The sequence below is a fragment of the Leucopleurus acutus genome (assembly GCF_964270905.1).
Source record: "Leucopleurus acutus genome assembly, chromosome: 3".
In the NCBI taxonomy this organism is placed as follows: domain Eukaryota; kingdom Metazoa; phylum Chordata; class Mammalia; order Artiodactyla; family Delphinidae; genus Leucopleurus; species Leucopleurus acutus.
Genome location: NC_139145.1, coordinates 43,450,691 through 43,473,404, shown reverse-complemented (window position 1 = coordinate 43,473,404; position 22,714 = coordinate 43,450,691). Strand labels below are relative to the sequence as shown.

General features: G+C 42.3%; 2 protein-coding genes across 2 annotated transcripts; both read right to left on the bottom strand.

Annotated features, from left to right (window-relative positions):
* Nucleotides 1-1,278: 1,278 nt before the first annotated feature.
* MED7 (mediator complex subunit 7) lies at nt 1,279-8,154 on the bottom strand. Its single transcript, XM_082835585.1, has 2 exons — nt 8,073-8,154; nt 1,279-2,248 (listed from the first exon to the last, which is right to left on the bottom strand). Exon 2 carries the CDS (start codon nt 2,229-2,231, stop codon nt 1,530-1,532), a length of 702 nt encoding a protein of 233 aa, XP_082691711.1. The 5' UTR covers nt 2,232-2,248; nt 8,073-8,154; the 3' UTR covers nt 1,279-1,529.
* Nucleotides 8,155-19,884: 11,730 nt separating this feature from the next.
* GARIN3 (golgi associated RAB2 interactor family member 3) lies at nt 19,885-22,366 on the bottom strand (the record flags this gene model as incomplete). Its single annotated transcript, XM_082834868.1, has 2 exons — nt 19,885-20,964; nt 21,746-22,366. 2 exons carry the CDS (start codon nt 22,364-22,366, stop codon nt 19,885-19,887), a joined length of 1,701 nt encoding a protein of 566 aa, XP_082690994.1.
* Nucleotides 22,367-22,714: the final 348 nt, after the last annotated feature.

Here is a 22,714-nt window from a genome sequence, read left to right as displayed (position 1 = left end):
CTAACAGAGGGGTTGTCTACTTGGAAACAGCCTACACTCCCCAGATTTTTAAAGAAAAGGATGCATGAATGTTTCACATATAGAACTGGCCTGTGGCCACTTTAAACTGGACTTTGCCAGCATATCTGGCAAAAGGCCTTACCATTATCAGTGATTCTCAATCTTGAGCCTGCATGGGAATCACCTGAGGGCTCTTTAAACCACAGTTTGTTGAGCCCCACCCCTAGAGTTCGATTTAAGATGTCTGGGGTGCACCTGAGAATTTGCATTTCTAACCAGTCCCCAAGTGATACCAATGCTGCTGGTCCAGGACTACGCTTTGAGAACCACTGGCCTTTATTAAGAGAAAGGCTGGCAGCCACCCTCAGATACAAGGCAGACTCTCCATCAAGATTTTGCCAGAAGAGAGGCTGGAGAACAGAAAAGAGAAGGTGCAGAAATGAAATCTCAGCGCTCAAAACAGGTTGACTTCTTATTCACGTGGTGAAGTCACATCAGTGGGGGTGGGGATGGGGACTGGGAGAGGGTGGAGTTAATGAAAGGAGGGCCTAGTCTTCAGGCTTTCAAGGACCCAAAATGATTGAACTTTTGCCATCTTCAAGTGGCTTCCAAAGTTTTCCTGGGTGTGACCATCAAACCAGCAGATAAGAAGAGAAATTTTTATGGGGCAGGCCTGGATTTTTACACCACATTCCACTGGTAAGAACTCAGTTACATGGCCTCACAGAGATGCAAAAGGAATGGGGGGAACATAGTCCCTAGCAGGGCAGCATATCTCAGGCGAGCAAGAATCTCGGTGGACATCCAGCAGTCTCTGCCACCAAAGCCCCTTCCCAGGGCAGGCTTCCAGCCTTAAGCAAGTCTGAGTTTAGGAAATGTATAGGTAATTACACAGACATTTTAATTATTAAAATGAATGTGACTAAAAGTGATCAAAGGACTTCTTAGTGACTGTAAAAAAGCTCTGGGACCCATCCAGGATAGGGACAAGAGGCTGAGACAGACTGTTGCAGGAGCAGCCCAGAGGAAAAATAAACTGCTGTTTTATAACTCTCCAGGGTTCCTCTCTTTTAACATGTTACACTATTCTTTTTTAGAGATTAACCCAATTTTTAAGTGAAATAAATCTAAGGATTTCATAATTTCATATTTATAAAGTTTGATATCCTTTATTATCTATCATTCTGAAAGCAATGACAAATCTACTTTTCAGGGATGAAAACCTACTATTACTGAGGATATCTTCAAAGTTTACTGCAACTCCGAAAACAGGGATGTTCCACACAATAGAGGCAAACACTGCTTTTATTAAGGTGATTACTCTTAATGTAGGCGTACTCATTTACCTAGGCTTGCCATAAAGTGAAATGACATAAACTGCCTGTGACATCTAACAATTGAGAAAGTTGGAGAGTCAAGCTGCTTGCAAGACTTCTAGTGCTCTCTCTTTTGAGGTGCTCTAAAAGTGAATTAACTAATATATATGCTATTTACTGAAACAAAAAAAAAAGAAGAAAAAGAAACATCCTTCACGGTCTTTCATTCATTTCGTCAATTAGGACACACAAAGCAGCATCTTTCTCTATAATCTGATCTCTCCTATGACCTGAATTTTCTCTTTGTTGTTCATCCTGTCCAGCACAATTGTTGCTATTATCAGCATCCATTGGTTCAGTTTTTACTCTCAGCCCTGCTTCCGAATGGGGCAAATCATCAGGCAAAGAAGCCAAGCAATTCTGAATCATCTCAATGACTCGTTCCAGATGCTTCTGAAATCTCTCAGCTGTCTCAAGGCGTTGACGTTTCTGCACCTCCATCATGACTCTCAAGGTCTCTCTTGCTTGGTGGGGTCGGTATTCATTTATGAGATGATGCACATGTACAAAAAGCAGCTTAAGATCTTCTAGCTTCTCTTCTCGTTTTATACTCCCAGGGCTCCTTATCAAGATATCTAAGAGGTCTAAGAAATTAATAAGGATAGACATATTGAGTTTTCTCAGTTCTTTCTTGTGATCAAACTGCATAGGATGAAGCCGTTCAATACCCTGACTTTCTAAAGGGCGGATGATAAGATCATCACACTGGAACTGGTTGCCGAACATCATGTAACTGTCCTTTATTGGAGGTGGAGGCTTGGGAGCGAGGCCTTCCTGAATATTTTCATCTGTATACTCCTTGATGTACTGCATCGGAGGGGGTGGGAGGGCGCTTACTTGCTGTGGCTCACCCATTGTGGAAGATCAAGAACCTACAGAAATGGACCATCAGACAAAAAATAAGAAAAAAAAAAAAAATCACACACACACACAGAAATAGACCAAAGATTGAGAGTGGAGCTACAAAACAAACCTGTCACATTCAGCGACTAATGACAGAACATTTTACTTTTTCTCCCCTGGCAGTTTGGCACCCAGGACAAAATGATCTCCCTGGTCTCTAAAACTAACATTTACAACAGGGAAAGGCTGCATCCTTTTCTAATTAGCAATATATACTCAATCATCGTATTTTTCCTGCTCTACTTAATACTTTCATTGGCACAAAAAATATACTGTAGTATACACTTGACCCCTGAGCAACACAGGTTTGAACTTGCACGGGTCCACTTACACGTGGATTTTTTTCAATAGTAAATACTAGAGTACTACAAGATCCATGGTTGGTTGAACTCTCAGATGCAGAACTGCAAATATGAAGGAACTGCAGATACGAAAGGTCAACTCTTAGTTATACTCAGATTTTCAACTGCACAGAGGGTGGGCGCCCTAACCTCCCAGTTGTTCAAGGATCAACTGTATTTTCATCTATAAATTAAATCATCTGGATTCCACACCCCTCACCAGTTATGTCTCACTTCTCTACCCTCCCTACAGCCAAACTACACATGCTGCCTTCCCATCTCACGTTACAATCACTCGTTTTATATTATAGATTGATCTCCAACAGCAAACACTTATAACTAAGGAACACTCTGACAAAATTAAAATTACTATATTCCAGACAAACTCACATCATCTGAGCTTCTGTGATCCAATTCCATTCTCTTTTTTCCTACAATATACTCTACAATTTTTTATAGACTCATTAACTTTTCTACATCTACTACAGAAATTTCAAATTCAACTATACCTTCAATAGCCACAATAACCTCCATCTACTCCATTTGAAGCTTAGGTATATCATAAAATGAGAATATCCCGAGTGCTCACTTAGATGGATCTTACCAGATTTTCAAGATATAACATAACACCATCCAACATGAGAGATAGCAAGTAATATACTGGAGGCAGTTTTATACTTGGAATTTGTGAGGTAATAAGGGCAGCTGTGGGACAGCCCTGAGTTTCCACCAACCCACAGCAGTGAACTGGCTGCTGCTGAGAATCAGTCTGTCAGTGGCCACGGGCATGATGAGTTACTCTATCAACCCACACTTCACTGCTTTACTAGCCTTCTGCATATTCATTTTTGTCACTATCCGATCTGGCGTCAACCTCCTACCTCCACAAAAACTGCTCATCACGGCCATCAACAACCACCACATGACCAAATCCAATGGACATTTTTCTAAGCTGATCTTAATCTCTCAGCAGCATTTTCTTCCTTTTCAACACACTCCCCTTCTCCCTCAGCTTCTGTGATGCTACATTTACGTCTTCCTCCTACCACACTGGCCGCTGCCTCTCAGTCTCCTTTACTGCCCCTCCTTCTCTAGCCAAATTTTAATGCTGGCATGCCTCAGAGACTCACAAACTCAAAACCCAAAGGGAAAAGGCAGGCAACATAAAGAGCGAAGGAGAACTGAGCATCTCCAAGCCAGACCTCAAAGCCTCCAGCCACTAGCATTCATGTGCGAATGAAGATTCATTGTTCCTTGGTCTTGACTTTTCAAGGGCAAAAAAAATCCAGATTTTTATGTGAAATTTCTCAATTTTTAAAAATACTGGCAATTAATTGCAGAAATTGTCAAATACTGTGAGGTCAAAAAATATTTATCTCCAACAATCTTTGTGGTCTGCTGGCCATTAGTTTTAGGCCTCTGTTTTACGTTCTCCCTGGGATGCTCTCAGTCAATTCCATAGCTTTTAATACCATTTCTATCCGTGGTTCTCAACCAGGTGTCATTTTGCCAACTAGAAGATATATGCAAGATCTGGAGACACCTTTAGTTGCCACAACCAGGGAGGGGGTGCTACTGGCTTCTAATGAGTAAAGGCTGGGGATGCTATAAACATACAATGCACAGCAACAAATAATTATCCAGCCCAAAATGTCAACAGATTGTGCCAAAGTGGAGAAACCCTGGTCTATATTTATGACTCTTGACTTTTTTTTTTAATTTAAGTATACTTGATTTACAATATTGTGTTAGTTTCAGGTGTACAGAAAAGTGATTCAGTTATTTTTTTCAGATTATATTCCATTATAGGTTATTACAAGATATTGAATATAATTCCCTGTGCTATACAGTAAATCCTTGTTGCTTACCTATTTTATGTATAGTAGTTTGTCCGTTAATCCCATACTCCTAATTTGCCCCTCTCTCTCTCCCTCTCCCCTTTGGCAACCATAAGTTTGTTTTCTGTCTGTGAGTCTGTTTTGTACATAGATTCGTTTGTATTATTTTTAGATTCCACATATAAGTGATATAGTATTTGTCTTTCTTTTCTTGACTCTTGACTTTTTATCTCCAGTCCAGACTGCGTCTGGGCTGCTCCTGGATGTCTCACAGGGCATTCAAACTTAAAAAAAAAAAAAGAAAGTTCTTTTCAGTCCATCTACCATAAATACACATACCCGAAACCTGTTCCTCTCATAGCTTCTACTCTTTCCTGTTTCAGTGAAATGTCCCCATTATCCACCTAGTATTTCAAGCCAGAAACCTAACGGTTATCTTAATTCTCCTTTTTTACCAATCTCCTCTCCTCACCATCACTGCCAAATTTATCAAGTCCCAAAACTTCGCTATCTCACTATCTCAAGTTCATCAGTTCTGATCAAGACACCATTCCCTCTTACCTGGAATACAGTGGCTTCCCAGGGATCTTTTTGATTTCACTACAGTTCTTCTATATAATAGCCAGCCTAATTCTCATACCACATTCCTTCTCCCTTATATCCTAGCATATTGTCTTCTAGTATTTGTTGGTAGCTCCATTCATTTCAAGAAGGCTTCAAATCAATGGGAATTTGGAAGTAGGTATAAACATCTTTAATGTTTATTTACTCTTTCAAATATTTACGGTTTGTCTAATATACGGCAATGATGATTATAATGACAGATAACACTTGAGTACATAAGATGTGCCAGACACTGTGCTAAATACTTTTCTCATGGTTGCGAGAAATCTGAGGAAAGAAAGGTGCTCTTTCCATTTCAGAGATGAGATCACCATCACCGTGGCTCACAAAAGTTGATCCACTTGCGTAAAGTCACAGAGTAAAGGAAGGAGCCAGAGCCTAAAAGATCTCAAACACTACATCATACTATCTTTCAAGGATAAACATGGCCTCCATCCTTGCATTGCTTACAATCTATAAAGGAAAACAGACAAATAGCTAACTACATGTTTTAAGGTTACTACAAAAGACCAACAGATCTGACTACCAAAGATAAATCTAAAAATTCCATATAGGAAAATATATCATAAGCAAAATTAAAAGACAATCCCATTTTTCTGGGAGAAGAATGCCTGCAAGCTAACAAGGGCAAATATTAGAAATTTGATTTTGATTTTTTAAAAACATATTTTCTGATTCCATCCCCACAAGAAAAGCACTATGACTTCAGCAGTTGCCTGTCTTACTCAAAACTCTACCTCCAGCACCTTAAACAATGCCTAGAAGGTGCTAAATCCTCAATAAAGATCCACTGAAAGAGTTTTTTTTTAAACCTATATATTTTTTAAAAAATAATAGAAAAATAGGCAAAAGATGATGAGAAAAATGCAAATGCTGAATAAAGGCAGGAAAATATTCAGACAAACACACTGTTAAAAGCAAATTTTAAAAAGGATTCTTTTCATCTAACAGACTATCAAGATTTCACATATTCCATCATCTGACAAATGTTAGAACACCTTCTATGTGGCAGACCCTGGATTCCAGCACAGGTCACACTCTCCTTCCTCTCAGTTTCTTCAGAGTGGCCATCCCAATTTTAGAAGCAGGCTCTTAGCTCCTCTGGCCCTGCAGGGAAGCCTACTGCGGTGGAGAGCATCCATTCCCCGCAGCTCTCACAGAAGCCACCATGACAGTCGCCACATAACACTCTCAGGTGGCAGGCCAGTACTGCCAAGAGAATATGGGGAATCCTCAGACACAACTGACAGGAAAGGAAACGAATATATTTATTTGGAATTTGACCTGACAGTATCAAAACTTTTAATGCTGATATTCTTTGACCCAACAATTCTTTTTTTTCAATTTTTATTTTACACTGGAGTATAGTTGATCAACAATGTTGTGTGACCCAACAATTCTATTTCTAGAAATTTATCCTACAAAAATATTGGTACAAGTACTCAAAAGTGTGTTTAAGGATGTTTAACGCAGCATTGTTTGAAAAGAGCAGGAAAAGCTGGAAACAGCCCATAATTTCATCAATATGAGGGCTGGATAAAGTGTCTATATATACACACAACACAGCCATTAAGAAAAAAGGGGTGAAAGTGCATGGGATGGAGGGTTATAAATACTGTGTACCATTTCATTTATTTACAACACACTTACGAGTTGCAAACAGTTATAATCAACTTTTTAAAACTTCCAAAAACATCAATTCAGACTTATAGAAAAGCTGTATGAATAGTATAAAGAATATTCCATATTCTTCACTCAGGCTCTCCAAATGTTAACATTTTCCCTCATTTGCCTTATTGGTCTCTCATCTCTGCACCCGCAAATACTTCAGTGGGTATCCCCCAAATAAGAATGTTCTCTTATAACCACATAATTACCAAAATCAGAGAATTAGCAATGATCTGGTACTTCAAAATAAATTTCGGACAGCCCAGGTTTCACCCCACTCAAGCCTTTTTAGATTGGAAGCCCAGTTTTGTGCCTCCCAGCACCATGTGTAATCCTCTACTTTAGCTGCCAATCCCCAAAGGGCAAGTAAGTGACAGGTACCATTGTTTCACATCCTCTCTTAATCTTCAAACCAATTCTATGAGTTAAGTAGTATTTTCAGTTTCATTTTAGAGATGAGGATCCCAAGTCTGTCTCACCAAGGGGAAGTGTCTGCAACCAGATCAAAAGGCTAGTAAATGGCACAGCAGGAATTCTTAACCTTGGTTCTTGTACACAGTACAAGTTCCCTTAAATCAGTAAACTATGAAGCATCTAACAGTACAAAAGGAAACTGACGTATTACAGAAATCCTGCTTATCTCCCTATCACTTCTCTAGACTAAACTTGTCAAAGGCGATGGAGGTTTTTAGTAAAACAAGCGCCAGGCATCATAGCTGGTTATCAGACTCAAGATCCACCTTCTAGTGTTTGTTCCGTTCTGCGGTATTTCACCAAAAAAAGAAAGGTATTCTAGGGTCCCATCCCCAGACTTTTGACTCGTTTTGTCTACTGTGAATGGGGCCGCTGGTATGTTGTTTTTAAAACCTCGCCAGATGATCTAATGATTAGGCTTGGCATCTACCTCCTTCCCCGCCTCCCATTAATTCTTCTGATTTCAGGACTGCTCCCTGAGGAGGAAGAGCAAGGCTGGTTATCCCGTAAGGCTGGAGAGGCCAAAGGACTCGCCGAGGCCACCCACCTTAGCAAACCAGCCGCGAGAGACTAGAACTGAGGTCTGCCAACCTCCGGCCGGGCTCGGCCTCCCCACTCGAAGGAAGCCCAGAGCCCGCCGCAAGGAAGGCACCTTCCGCCGAGCGGTTCACCCCGGGGCTCAGCGAGCAGCGGGGAGGCCGCGCTCCCCGAGCGACGCGGGAAAGGAAAGCGGGCGAGCGTACGCTGCACCAGGCCTCCCCCATTCCCAGCCCGCCCGGAGGAAGTCGCGGGGTCCGGAAGAAGAAATGCACACTGAACGGAGCACCAAACCGTCGCCGCCCACTCACCTCAGCCCCGGGTTTACACTGGTAACTGCCTTCTCCACCGCCGCCGAGACCCAACTTCCGACCTCCTCTTCCAGGAAGAAGCCTCTGGCGCTGTCCCTTGATTGGCTGAAATAGCTGTCCTTTAACCGAGGCTCTAGGCCCGCCTCTGACCGATGGCTTGCTATTGCGCCTGCGCACGGCACCCCCCCCAACCCCCACCCCTTCACCGACCCCGAGCAGCCTGCCGCCTTCTGGCGATTTGTCTGCGGCTGCGGCTTTTGCAGCCGCCGAAGATTTCTGTACTTTGTATCAATAAAAGCAGCAGCTGGTAGCTCGTTCCTTTTTCTTTTTTTTTTCAACGCTTAAAATTGAGGCATCCATACGTCTTACGTAAACGTTAGACAATACAGTAAGCAGATATTTTTAGAAATGATATCGACTGTAGCCCCACTGTCAAAAATAACATTAAAAAATATGAGGTTGGACTCTATACGCTGTTTAAGTATTTTGTAATCTGGAAATACTTGTGAACATGATTGAGAATCAATAATATATTCTTAATTTGCAATTTTTTTTACCATCTATTCACTTTTATTTTCATTTACGAATTCAGACTCTATTTCCAGGCAACAAATTACAAGTGTAAAAAAAAAAGTACACTTAATTCTTTTGGAGGTTATTTTCGTAAGAAATGTTACACATTTCTAAATTTATGGGAATCTTCCAAGAGCATGTTGCGCTTACAAAAATAAGGTTGTTATTCTGATAAATGTTCTCAACTTTAACTCTTTAAGATTATTTGATTTTTTTAAACTAATTACAGAGAGTTCCCAAACATACAGGAAAGTAGAATAGTGTATTCATCACCCAACTTCAACAATTATCTACCGATAGACATTATTTCAGTTCATCAAGCATTTCTAAAAAGTAAGGACTCGTTTTGTTTGTTCGTGGAACCAGAGAACCATTGTCTCATTTTAAAATAAATTAATAAGTATTTAATATCATCAAAATCAAGTCAGTATTTGTATACCAATTATCTGAAGATCCGATAACGTCCACCCCTTTGTAACTGGATGATGTATCATTTAATTACCCTTTAATCTATAGTTTCCTTCCTCCACCTCAATCCCCACCCCCCACCATCAGTTTGTTGAAGAAATCTGTTCACTCTTGAGCATACCCCAGTCAGGCTTTTCTCCCTTCACTGAGACCAATGTGACGTACACTGTGACCTCCAGTGGGCATTCTTACTACTCATCTTATTCTACTCTCAGCAGCATTTGGCACATTTGATCTTTTGAATTGCCCCGGGACTCAGTTATCAGTTCTTAGTGGGATGTCATCCAGGTGAGAATACCCAGATGCTATCCAGGCCCTGGAAACACCCTCTCCTTTGCATTCAGACCCTCTTATCCCACATCTTTATTCAATTGCAAAGGCTCAAATCTAAAGGTTCACCTTTACTCTTCTTTCTCTCGTACTCCATTCAAAACTACCATACCGGCCTTTTGTATTACTTCTATTTGGGAATAAGTAAAAGTCCTAAATATAATTAATTTTCACCATCTCCACTGCCTCAGTCCTAGTCCATGCCACCATAATCTCCCCTGGATTTATGAAATAGGCTAGTTTCCTTGCTTCCACTTTTGTCCTTCCTTAGCCTATTTACCACACTGTCTTAAAATATAAGACAGATCTGAACAACCCAATCAAAAAAGGGGTGGAAGACCTAAATAGACATTTCTCCAAAGAAGACATACAGATGGCCAAGAAGCACTTGAAAAGATGCTCAACATCACTAATTATTAGAGAAATGCAAATCAAAACTACAGTGCGGTATAACCTCACACTGGTCAGAATGGCCATCATCAAAAAAATCTACAAACAGAATATGCTAGAGAGGGTGTGGAGAAAAGGGAACCCTCTTACACTGTTGGTGGGAAGGCAAATTGATAAAGCCACTATGGAGAACACTATGGAGGTTCCTTAAAAAACTAAAAATAGAATCACCATATGACCCAGCAATCCCACTCCTGGGCATATACCCTGAGAAAACCATAATTCAAAAACACACATGCACCCCAATGTTCATTGCAGCACTATTTACAATAGCCAGGACATGGAAGCAACCTAAATGTCCACTGACAGATGAATGGATAAAGAAGATGTGGTACATATATAGAATGCAATATTACTCAGGGTAATTTGTAGAGACGTGGATGGACCTAGAGACTGTCATAGAGAGTGAAGTAAGTCAGAAAGAGAAGAACAAATATCGTATAATAACGCATATATGTGGAACCTAGAAAAATGGTACAGATGAACCTATTCGCAAAGCAGAAGTAGAGACACAGACGTAGAGAACAAAAGTATGGACACCATGGAGGGAAAGGTGGGGTGGGATGAATGGGGAGATTGGGATCGACATATACACACTACTATGTGTAAAATAGATAACTAATGAGAACCTACAGCACAGGGAACTCTACTCAATGCTCTGTGGTGACATAAATGGGAAGGAAATCCAAAAAAATGGTGATACATGTATACATATAGCTGATTCACTTCACTGTACAGCAGAAACTTACACAACACTGTAAAGCAACTATACCCCAATTAAAAAAAAAAATCTAACCACTCTATTCAAAGTTCTCCAAGGTTTTCCATCACATTTATAATAAAATCTAATGTCCTCACCATGGCCTATATAAGGCACTACAAAATCTAGTCCTTAGCTACTTCTCCAATAATAATATTTCCCTACCATTTTTTTCCATGCTCAGTCTTCTCCAGCTACAGGATTTCTTTCCCTCGAAATTTTCAAGCCTACTGCTGCCTTAGACCCATTGCATTTGCCTGGAACTCTGTTTCCACAGATATTCACATGCCTCACCTCCTCACTTCACACAGGTCTCTGGTCAAATGTGACCTTGTCAGAGAGGTCTTCTGTGGTCACTCTATATAAAGTGGCATGCCCCAGTCATTCTCTTGGGGAATGTCCCCAATCCCCTTACTATGCATTATCCTTCCTTCATAGAACGTGTTATCATCTGATATCATATTATGTAGTTGATTTATTTTCATTGTCTTTCTTCCCCATTAAAACACAAGATTCATGAGAAGAGGGCCTTTGTTTCATTCACTGCTACATCCTCAGCACCTAGAACAGTACCTGAAATTGGCAAGTACTCCATGTACATCTATTGAATAAGTAACAAAATGAATACTGAATAATCATCATTTTCAAATGAATTCACAGTGTGACATTGATGGATAAACCAGGGTATATTTAGCCAAAACCATTGTGTGAAATTATCTTCTTCCCAACTTTGCTATTGTGAATACATTGGATGAGCATCCTGGTTCCTGGTGCACGTGTATATGTTTGTAATTTTCTCCTTGATATAAATTTCTAGAAATGGAATTTTGGACCCAAATTTTCAGTGTTTTAGTTAGTGGCAGGATCAAGGCTAGAATTTGGGACTCTTGACTCTCAGTCTAGTGTTCTTTACAATAAACTACAAATGAATAATGGTATGAAATTCACATCATGGGAGGGACTAGTGAAAATATGGTGTATAATAAACATTTGTTTAGGTGGCTATACTTCCAGAATCTGAATAGGAAGTTTATTCCTTAAAGATGCCTTCCCTAGGGACTTCTCTGGCAGTCCAGTGGTTAAGACTCCACGCTTCCACTGCAGGGAGCACAGGTTCGATCCCTGGTTGAGGAACTAAGATCCTACATCCCATGTGCTGCGTGGCGTGGCCAAAAAAAAAAAGATGTCTTCTCTAGTTTAACAAGGACTACATCCATTCAACAAATCTTTATTGCATCTGCTGTGCCAAAGACTGCCCTAGATGGTAAAAATGACAGGCAAAAGCCTTGCCTTCTAATGGAGAGACACAGACAACAACATGCAAGCAAATAAGAATTTCAAATAGTGATAAGGGCTATCGGGAGAAAAATAATACAAAATAATGCGGTAGCTAGGTGGGTTGGCAGGTAGCTTCTTTCTAGAAGGTGATCAAGGTAGCCTCTTCTAGGAGCTGTCTTTGGAGCTAAGACATGAGTGATGAGAAGGAGTCGACTGTGCAAATATCTTGGAGACAGCTAGTGCAAAGAGTCTGAGGCTGCCGTGATCCTCCTGAGTTAGAGAGACAGGAAGGGAGCCTGTGTGCTCCACGACTAACGAGCAAAGGGAGAGTGGGAGGAGATGAGGGGGCAGTAACAGGCAGGAGTACATGATAACTAGCATCTTGCCTGTTTTAGGAGCTTGGCACATTATAGAGAACATCATTTTTATCACTTGATCCTAAGTGGCAAGCAGAAATAGTCACACTTTTTCTCCACCTTGTCGATTTTTTTAAGGTTAGGTTTATTGAGGTATAGGTTACATACAGTAAAATTAACTTCAAGTGAACAGTTCAATGAGTTTTGATTAATATATACTGTCATCTAACCACCACCACCAGAATTAAGATATAGAATATTTGCCTCACCCCAAGCAATTCTTTTTGTGCCCCCTTAGTATTCAATCCCCGCCCTCACCCCTACCCCTTGGTAACTACTGATCTGATTTCTGTTTACATAGTTTTGCCTTTTCCAGAATGTCATATAAATGGAATCGTGCAGTACGTAGACTTTTGTGTCTGGCTTCTTTCACTTAGCATAAAAGTTTTGAGGTCCATCAGCATTGTTGTGTGTATTAATAGTTTGTTCCTTTTTACACTGAAGGAGGATTCCATTGTATGGATGCACCATAATTCATTTATTTATTCACCAGTTGATGGATATTTCAGCTGTTTCCAGTCCTATAAACATTCAGATACATATCCTTTATGGACATAAGATTTTCATTTTTTTTTTCGAGTTACTGCAAAGGGATTGCAAGTCCTTATAATAGGTATATGTTTCAGTACATAAGAAAGTGTCAAGCAGTTTTCTAAAGAGGCTATATCATTTTTCATTTCTACCAGCAAACTGTAAGAGTTGCAGTTGCTCTGTACCCTCCTCTGCAATTTTCCTTTTTGCGATTATAATGGCTATGTAGTGGTTTCAATTTGCATTTCTCTAGTGTTGAGTATCTTTTTTGTACTTATTTGCCATACATATCTTTTCTTGGTGAACTCTCTGTTCAAAGTTTTTGCCCATTTTTTAATTGGCTTGTTTGTTTTTTTTACTGTTGAGTTGTAAGAGCACACACACACACACACACACACACACATACACACACACAGGACAAAAGTCCCTTATCAGATATGTGTTTTGTTATTTATATTTATTTTCTTGCAAGCTGTGGCTAATCTTTTCATTTTCTTATCAGTGTCTTTCAAAGAGCAGAGCTTTGTAGTTTTGATGAAGTCCTAGTTATAAATTGTTTTTTTTTATGGGTCATGCTTTTTGTGTCCTGTCCAAGGTCACAAAGATTTTTTCCCTTGTGTTTTCTTCTAGAAGATTTTTTTTAGCATGCAAAAGTCCAAATGTTCCAGCACATTTACCCTATTGATTTTTTTGGTCTTACTATGTTTGTCATTGGTAGACAGCTTCATAAATAATAATCTCTGAACTCTTATTAGTAAATTACATTGTGTCTCTGCTTGTTAAAAAGCCCAGACAGAAAAACAATGGAAGCTAGCTAATTAAATTGTTCATCTCCAGCCTCTGCTTATTCCTGTCAAAAGACTTACCAGCTCATCTATATTGTTTGAACAATGCACTTTGAGTGAGAATCATCTCTAATGCACTGTTCTCTGCAGTCTGCTGTGTAGTTTTAATTCCTAATCACTGTTTTCACTGTTGCTGTTGTCTCATGGGTACTAATGACCTTATCACTAATAATAATCTCAACACCCCAGACCTGTGTGCAGCAGGTGGGCCAGGAGGATGTCCGTAGTTTGCTTTGCCTGCTACACCTTTCTGTAGCAGCAGGCGGCAGCAGTAACCCTGGCATTGGGGAACTAACCCCAGTTTACACTTAGTTTTATAACAGAAAGATGCGTTCCCCGCATATGAGTCCCACTGAGAAACAATGTCAGTTATCTCTTGCAGGCTGAAGAACTTTAAAAGGATGTAGAATCCTGCAAAAAAAAAAAGGCAGGTAAGCCCTTTTAATTTATTTGTTGTACCTCCCAATGAAATAAAATGTATTTTTAAGGCAGGACAAAAAAAATTAAACATAAAATTTTCTCTCTGTGTTTGTTTGGGGCTTCTCCCTCCCTAATGTGCAGTATGCATCTGCATTACACACTGACCAGATCTCCTCAAAGATGCGGGTGCCTGCTCAGCCATAAACATGAAATTTTTTCTTTCTTCTGACGCTAGCAATGTAACTTCTTAAAAGAATAGTGTTCTTGGGCTTCCCTGGTGGCGCAGTGGTTGGGAGTCCTTCTGCCGATGCAGGGGACACGGGTTTGTGCCCCGGTCCGGGAAGATCCCACATGCCGCGGAGCGGCTGGGCCCGTGAGCCATGGCCGCTGAGCCTGCGCATCCGGAGCCTGTGCTCCGCAACGGGAGAGGCCACAACAGTGAGAGGCCCGTGTACCAAAAAAAAAAAAAAAAAAAAAAGAAGAATAGTGTTCTTTCCCAGCTCTGTAGGGGGTCATGGTGACTTGCTGTTCACTTTGTATGTGTTTACCTGGATCATGTATCCCTGATGAATTTTATGTAAAATATCTGTATGTCATTTTGATGTATGATCCTTTGTCTCAAAAATGTATGTGACTGCCTTCGACCTCTAACAGGTGGAACGGTTCTCAGAACTTTCTGAGAAGCTGCTTCCCCGGGTTACAGTCCTCAGTTTGGCTCAAATTAAATTCCCTTTTTTTCTTCTTAACTTCATAGTTAATTGAATTTTCGTCGACACTATTACTGTCATTAAAGTCTACATTTACATTATATAGCTGTGCCACTATCATATGTGTTTTTGAATCATCACAACATCTTTCCATTTTATCGACTGCTTGATTTATTTTCTAAACACTCCCCAAAAGATCTGGGTTGTATCCAACCCTTTTAAAGTCCATCTCAAACGTGACCTTCTTCAAAAAGTTTCTCCAAGTTCACCCAAATAAAAATTACCTCCATACCCACTCGTAGCCTCTTTTCTACACTTCCAGCCCTTCTCTGCCTTAAGTTGTAATTACACACCTGCTTTCTTTCTGTGGCTATAGCTAGCTTCCTAACTTATCTGTGCATCAGCTCTGACAATTCCTAGCATTGCCTCACACATAGCCAGTGCTGAATATATTTTTGCTGAAAGATGGGTATTGATGGGGAGTTCTGTGGTGGCCTAGTGGTTGGAATTCCAGGCTTTCACTGCCGTGGCCCAGGTTCAACTCTTTGGTCAGGGAACTGAGATCCCCGCAAGCCACGCAGTGTGGCAAAAAAAAACAAAAACAAAAAACAAAAAAAACATGTGGAAAGATGGGTATTGAACACAATCAAAAGAAATGAGAAAATTTTCAAGTTTCCTGAATGGCAGTTGTGTACAGATATGAGCTGCTTGCTTTCAGAATCACTTCAGGGCTGGGACCAAGGTAAGGTATGTGAGGCACTTGCCTCAGATGCAAAATTAAGGAGGGGGAGAAAACCTCAGTAAGCAAGATAAATAAACGCAATATTTAAAAAACAACAGTTAAGGCAAAAAGTCCATGATGGACAAAATATTACAATTTTAAATAAAGACAGGGTTAGCAGTTCACATACCACCATTTAAAAAGGAGAGGTCCTTCCATGGAACTCTGTCATTCAAAGATTGGAATTATTTTCCTGAAGGCATGGGTGGCAACACACACTTAGACAGGTTTTTAGAGCTTAATGATGCATTCATTTTCTAATAAATGCGATGACTCATCATTTTTATTGCTCATCTACTAAATGCCAACTACCGTCCTAGGGGTTGCAGATACACTGGTCCAACCCATTGCAAGCCCACATGCTGCTTCTCTGCAGTTATCTGAGAAAGTCTTTACCCACTTGGTTCCACCTGCTTGGGGTCCAGAATGAGCTTCTCTTAGAACATGGGGCCTCCAAAGGACAGAAACAGATTTCATGTGTTCAAGTTCCTATGGGCTTCTTTACCCCATGCAGACGCCAGTCTTTGTGACTTGCACAGAATTTAGCTATCTTCCTTCTGAATCTGCTTTCCTTTGCCTCCTTATTATTGTCCTCCAACTGACACCTGAGTCAGAGGGGGTGACCCCAGCACATTACACTAACATGGTATCACAGATTGTATTCTCCAATAAGCAGATTTTGAGATAGAGTTTTGTGAGGAGGGTGTTTATTAAGAAGTACTCCTAGGATCACCTCTGGAAGGGAAGGGACAGAAGCAGGAGTGCACAGAGGGAGAAGCTGAGCTCTTGAACTGGAGTGACCCTTCAGAGAGGGTCTGTGTTGGGCTACGATGACCTGACCTTCACACTCCACATCAATCATTTCTTGCCGTGCCCCTCGGGTGAGGAACCCAGGCAATTTCCAAACTCACTGCCAGCTGAAGGCTTTCTGTGGGAAGCACCCCCAGCAGCTGGGGCCACAAGTCCTTCGTTGAAGAAATGTCCACCCCATGTGGATATTTCAAATGGAACAGTGTCTTTCAAAACATACCCTCCAATCTCCTCATTATATAGATCCCGTGGCCAAAGATAGGAAGTAACATAAAGTCACATATTAACAACCCCCTAGCCAAATACTTCTTTTCACAGAAACCACAGTACCCTCCACAAAGGGTACATTTGATCAGGCCACTCCCCTATTTAAAACATGTCATGGCTTTGCATCACTCCAAGGTCAGAAATCAAAATCCTTTAAATGGACCTCAAAGCCTTGCATGGCCTGGACCCTGCTGTGTTCCCCAGCATCACATCACGCTTGCTCTGCCAGCCGTGACACTGCCTTCAATATTTTGAGGCAACTTGCTTCTTCCCACCATAGCACATCTTTCTTGTGTCTGAAAGACTCCAGTCGCTCATAACAATCCTGTGAATGCCCTTATTTTGCTGCAGGGAAAAAACCCCTTTCTAGTATGTATGTGTGTTGCCAGACTTGAAGTTTGGGACACTGGTTAGTTTGTAATCAACCATCCATTGCCTAATTGCACTTGCAGCTGCAGAATCGCTACCATGGTGATGAATATTGCTGTCAAAAATATTGGCCTTTATCTGATAGGGTGTACTGACTTGATACCCAAATTGATGTCTCCCTCCAGAGGAAGATGCCTGTTGCTTTGAAATACATAGGTATCTGTGCATGCGTCTCTTGATGAACTGTCAAGATAGAAAAGGAAATCCAGAGAAAGTGCCAGGCAGGGTACGTTGCGGTGGGCAAGTCCCCACCTCCACTTTACTTCAGTGGAGGTGTAAATTGTGTAAACTGTGGGTCTGCTCAGCTAATGCCCTGCATAGTGGACTAACTAGGTTCACGTTAAAGAAGTCCTTTGGGGTGAGGGAGTGAGAATGCATAATACAGGATAAGAAAGACAAAAGGTAAAGCCAAGGGTACAGAATCGTAAGATTAAGCTGTTTTAACTAGGCTGATTCAGCCTCTGGCATAGTGAAAATTTGGGGCTCTGAGTCAAAGGCTTTGGAAAGAGCTCCCCTTTATCTCTCTCCTCTACCCCATAACTCCTCACATTTCCAGAAGGCTTCCCCCAAATCCCTCTCAAGTCTTAGAACATGGCTCTTTCTCTCCTCTTACCAAGACCCACTGCTTCAAGAGTTAACTCCAAGGACACATTGATCCCCACCATCTATTGGTCTTTGTGTATCGGAAATCACAAGATGGGATTTTCCAGCCACCCACCAGATCAACTGAGAAGGGCTTCCTCTCATCCTCCCAAGCTACCACTCCTCCCAGAATCCGTATCTTATTTCTCACCTCCTTCACCTCTACCACTTACATTTGCTCTGCAGAGAAAGTCCCAAAGTTTTACTGGAAACCCAACTTCCGTCCTAGTAGACCCTGTTGTCACAGAAGAGAATGAGCAAAGAATTGTAAGGCTAGCAGATGACTCCCTGGCTCATACAAACACACATGGCTCTCAGAGGCATTCTTCTCAAATCCAAGTGTTGTTAACTGTTATCAACAGTTCCTCTAATCCAACTGTTATCATCTGTTGTTAACAATTTAATGATTTTCATGGACTCATGAAATTTATTTACAACTCTTTTTAAATTGGAAAGACTTTTTTAAAATGGACATTTAAAAATGCATAATCTCATTATGAAATGAGATTTCATTATCTCATTTATGATTTTTTAATTTTTAGAATCGCTTTCCACATGCATACATAATTTACATAGTTCATTAGCACAGAGCATTTTGGATTATTCTATTATTTCTTAACGATATATCTAAACCTTTCTTGTGTTCCTGGATAGTGAGTATTTATGTCACTTAGTTTCTTTATCTTATATTTATTGAAAGATATCTTTCAGACTTTGTCATCCATCTCTTGTGCGTATATTGAAAGGAAAACAAAAGTGAAACAAATTGGTTAAGATATTTCTAAGGCAGAGACTGCCACTTGGCTGACAGAAATATAAAAATCATCCTGATGTCAGAGATGTTAAAATAAAATGGAAACAATAATACATTCCCATGGACATACCCCTTTGCATAATAGAAAAATTCCCACTCTGTTGAAGCTTTTCCTCCCAGACCATCCCTCCCTTCTTTTTACCCTACAGAAATCCACTATTGTGAATTTTGTGTTTATCATGTCCTAGTTTTTTTCTACACTTTTAGCAAATGTGTGTCCCTACTCACATTGTTTGATCTTGTTTTTGAACTTTTCTACAAATGGAACTATATTGCATGTATTTTTCTGACTTGCTTTTCTTATTCGACATTATGGGAGACTCCCCCATGCTACCCTGTACAGCTGTTATTCATCTTTCCTGCTGTATCATATGCACTGTAGGCATATGCCACAATTGATCATTTCTCCTATTTGGTGAACATGTGGACTGTTTCCAGGGTTTTGCTGTTACAGTTTTACTACAAACATCCTCCTAGTTGTCTCCTGGCAAGCGTTTGTGAGAATTTATCCAGAGTACATACCCAGGAGGAAGAAGAATTTTAAGATTAAAATCAGGTGGGCAAAACTTTTCTGCCAAGTGCCAGAAAATAAATATTTTAGACTTTGCAGACCATGTGGTTTCTGATACAGCTACTCAAATCTGTCATTTTCATGTGAAAGCAGCCTTAGACAATATTTAAATAAATGACTGTAGCTATGCCCAATAAAACTTTATTCATAAAACCAGGCAGTTGGCAAGATTTGACCCTCAGGCTGTCAGTCCTGATCAAGATGATAAACTTCACTATTCTGATTGCCTACAAATGCTGAGGCACCCCTTCTTTTCTTCCCTGATTATCCCTAGAGGAGACATGAGTGCTGTCGTCACTTAGTCTATGGACTGGACTGAATGACCATGTTCAGGGACCTTCAGGGAGAAAAGGAAGGGCTTGGGGACGTGCTGGTGGTGATGCTTCCCAGCCCGTAGTCTGTGACTTGCCGCCATAGTCTTGGGGAAAACAAAGGCAGAAAGGGGTGGAGGCAAGGCAGAGCTCTAATGCTGGCTCTGCTGGGCGTGGGTGGGAGGTGGGGGTCCTGCTCGACTGGAGGCTAGGGTCTCAGGCCGAAGCACAATTCACATCACAGAAGTCACTGTGAAGTCACTACCAGGCGAGGGGACACAGAAAACAGAAGATAGCATTTCTTTTGGAGTTGTATGGTTTCCTTTATTAAAGAAAGCAGGAATTGCCTCTCTAGGGATCCTTCCCTGAAGCTGGGTCTCCATGGAAAGCTTCCTGCCCTGGCTTCTATTTAAATGGATTGGGTTTCAATAACGATGGTCTCCATCGGCTCTGATGTCATGGTTCCACTGATCTCCAGATCCCGGCCAGCTGGGGCTTTCTCCACCTTGGCCTCTATGTTGCGCTCCTCTACCGTCTTAGCCACGAAGTCTACCTCTCTGTCATGTGTGACCGTTGTTTTTGAACCAGGAATGACTCTCAAGCTCCTGAAAAACGAGTAGATCTTACTGGATTTCTTACTTGGAGTCCCTGAACTGGTGGCGGACCGGCTCTTGGCAGAGGAGCTGTGGCGGCCACTCCTTTGAGAGCTGTGTCTTCTGCCCCTGGTGCCACTGTGCCCTTTTTCTTTTTTGTCAACTTCTGAGTTTCCATGGCTGGATGAGGACCAGGGGGAGGATGATTTCTGGGTCTTGTCCCCTCCTGTCCTGCGGTGACTTTCACCTGTCCTGCGGTGATGGAAACTTTTCCTAGATGAAGACTTGTCCTTTTCCCTTCTTTTCTTTTTTTCCTTCCAGGCTTCATCCCTGGGGCGGGGGGAGATCTTCTGGCTTCCATCCCGTTTAGACATGTAGTCTTCGCTCTGCAAGGTGGAGACCAGGGGGGCTGTGACCTGCCCTTCAGCTCTTCCAGCAGCAGGCTTGTTGTTCGTGGCTGCACCTGCAAACACCACGCTCATGCTGCTCTCTGGACTATCTGCCCCCGTCGAGGATGTGCTGGCAGCACCTGCAATGGCCTTGCTGGATCTGCTTTCTCCTGGATCCCTGATGGTGGCTCTCGCCAGGGCCTTGCTCACCTGGCTGGTGCCTGTGCTTTTGGCTGCCGCCAAGCTCACAGCACCTCCTGCAGGGCCTGCTCCCACCCCCAAGACTGCCACTCCTCCGCCAGGGCTTGATGCTGTCTCTGCTGCGACCTGGCCCGTGGTCTTCTCTGCAGCTGATCCTTCGGCACTTTTCACGGCTGCAGTTGAGCAATGGGGGGCATGATGGATTCCCTCTCCCCCAACATAATCACGAGATGTGGCTCCAGACACGTCACGAAGCTTGTGAAGCCCAGCCTCATCCTGATCCCTTTCTCTGTGGAGCTCTGTGGCCTGAGCCAAGGGGAGGAGAAACAGATAAGATAGAGATGACAGAAAGTGAGATCAGAACTGTCCGCTCCTCTCTCATCCTGGAGCTGAGCAACTCAAGGGCTTATACTCAGAATAACCTTTGAAATCACCAAATCTAAGCTCCCATTGGATGCAAGATCCCATCTACTGCACCCCTGTCAAACGGCCACTCCATTTTGCTTGAACAATCCCAGGGCCAGGGAAAGCACTGATACAATTCTCCACGATATACACTTTAATTTTATACCCTTGTGCTTCTCTCTCTGCAGGACAGATTCCTAGAAGCGGGGTTCCTGGGTCAAGGGATGCACACCTTCTACATTTTGGTGACTACACGGGTTGGGCTGATTTTAATCAGCATGTCAGAGTCACGGGGAGACAGAATGAAGGAAGGACTTCCTAACTGTGAATGATGTTCCACAACTGATGAGACTACCTGGGCTAGGGTAAGTGTTCAAGAAGAGACCGGACAATCAGGATGCTGTAGAAGGGATTACAGCCCTGGGGATGAGAGCAGTGCAGCTGATATGATACCTTAGGTCTCTCTGAAATTCGGCCTTGTGGGACAGTGTGGAGAAGCACTTGGAACCTCTCCAGTGTGGTGAATCCCATAGTGATGGCTCATTTGTCCCTGACCCTTCTCAACAATGGAAGGTATTTCCCAGGTGAGTCTCAGAGAGCACCAAAGGCCATGAAGGACCAGCTTTGCCCTGCTCTCCCAAAGCACCCTGCCCTGTGTTCTTGAGTCTCTGTAGGTACTTACCACTAGGATTTTGGGATCCTCTATAGTCGCTGAATCTCCAGTTTGGAGCGTCGGGGTACTGCTGCAACTCTCTACCGGTGGTCTCAGGAGATAGACAAGCTTTACCCAATAGAAAAAGAGGTCTTCTCGAGCATCGGAAGAGGGGCACAGCTGCAGATAAAAAGTACGGCCGGTGGCAAGCTTCAGGCGCAGCCGCTGCTTCTCACAGTCATGGATGGAGATCTTGACAAACTTCAAGGGAAGCAGCCTGGTAAGCTCTAGGGTCTTCACGGGCTCGCGACCTCTTCTCTTGGTGATCTGGGCGTATCGGACATGCTCTTCACAGGCTTTTGTTGGCCGGGCCAGCAGCATGACGTCAGGTAGTGGGAGGAGGGGGCTGGTAGATGCGATGCCCACAGTCACCATTTGGACGTGGTTGTGTAGGTCAATCACCTCTCCTTTCTTGCTGATCTGTATAAAGTCGCTCTCAAACATGGGAGCATACTTGAAAATGTCATACTCTCCTCCCTTGTACAGTTGTCGTTGCAGGTCCCCCATGGAGGTACAGAACACGCCTACTGAACGGTAGCTGTTGGCCGTGTAATGAGGTAACAAATGCTCACTGCTCATGGTTCTATTCATTTGAGACAGCGGCCACCAGCCACAAATCGAGTCTCGGAGAGACAGGGAACGAAGGCAACTGGCCACCTCCCTGCAGGGCTCTGCCTAAGTCTCTTGACCCGACCTCATTTACCCTGCACAGTCCTTTGTGACCCATCACCATCACACACCCCTTTGTTGAGCCTCCAAGCCCCCACCCACTCAGGGCAGGCTCACCAGCCTCCCCGCTAAACCAACCACCACATCCATAGGGAACAGGCTGACCCTGCCAGGGTATAGGTGTGTGTAGGCTGGATAGTCTTTCTAATCAAAATGTTGAGAAAACCATCCTGCTTTTGTAAATATCTGGGTGGTTTCCAGTCTTGTTGT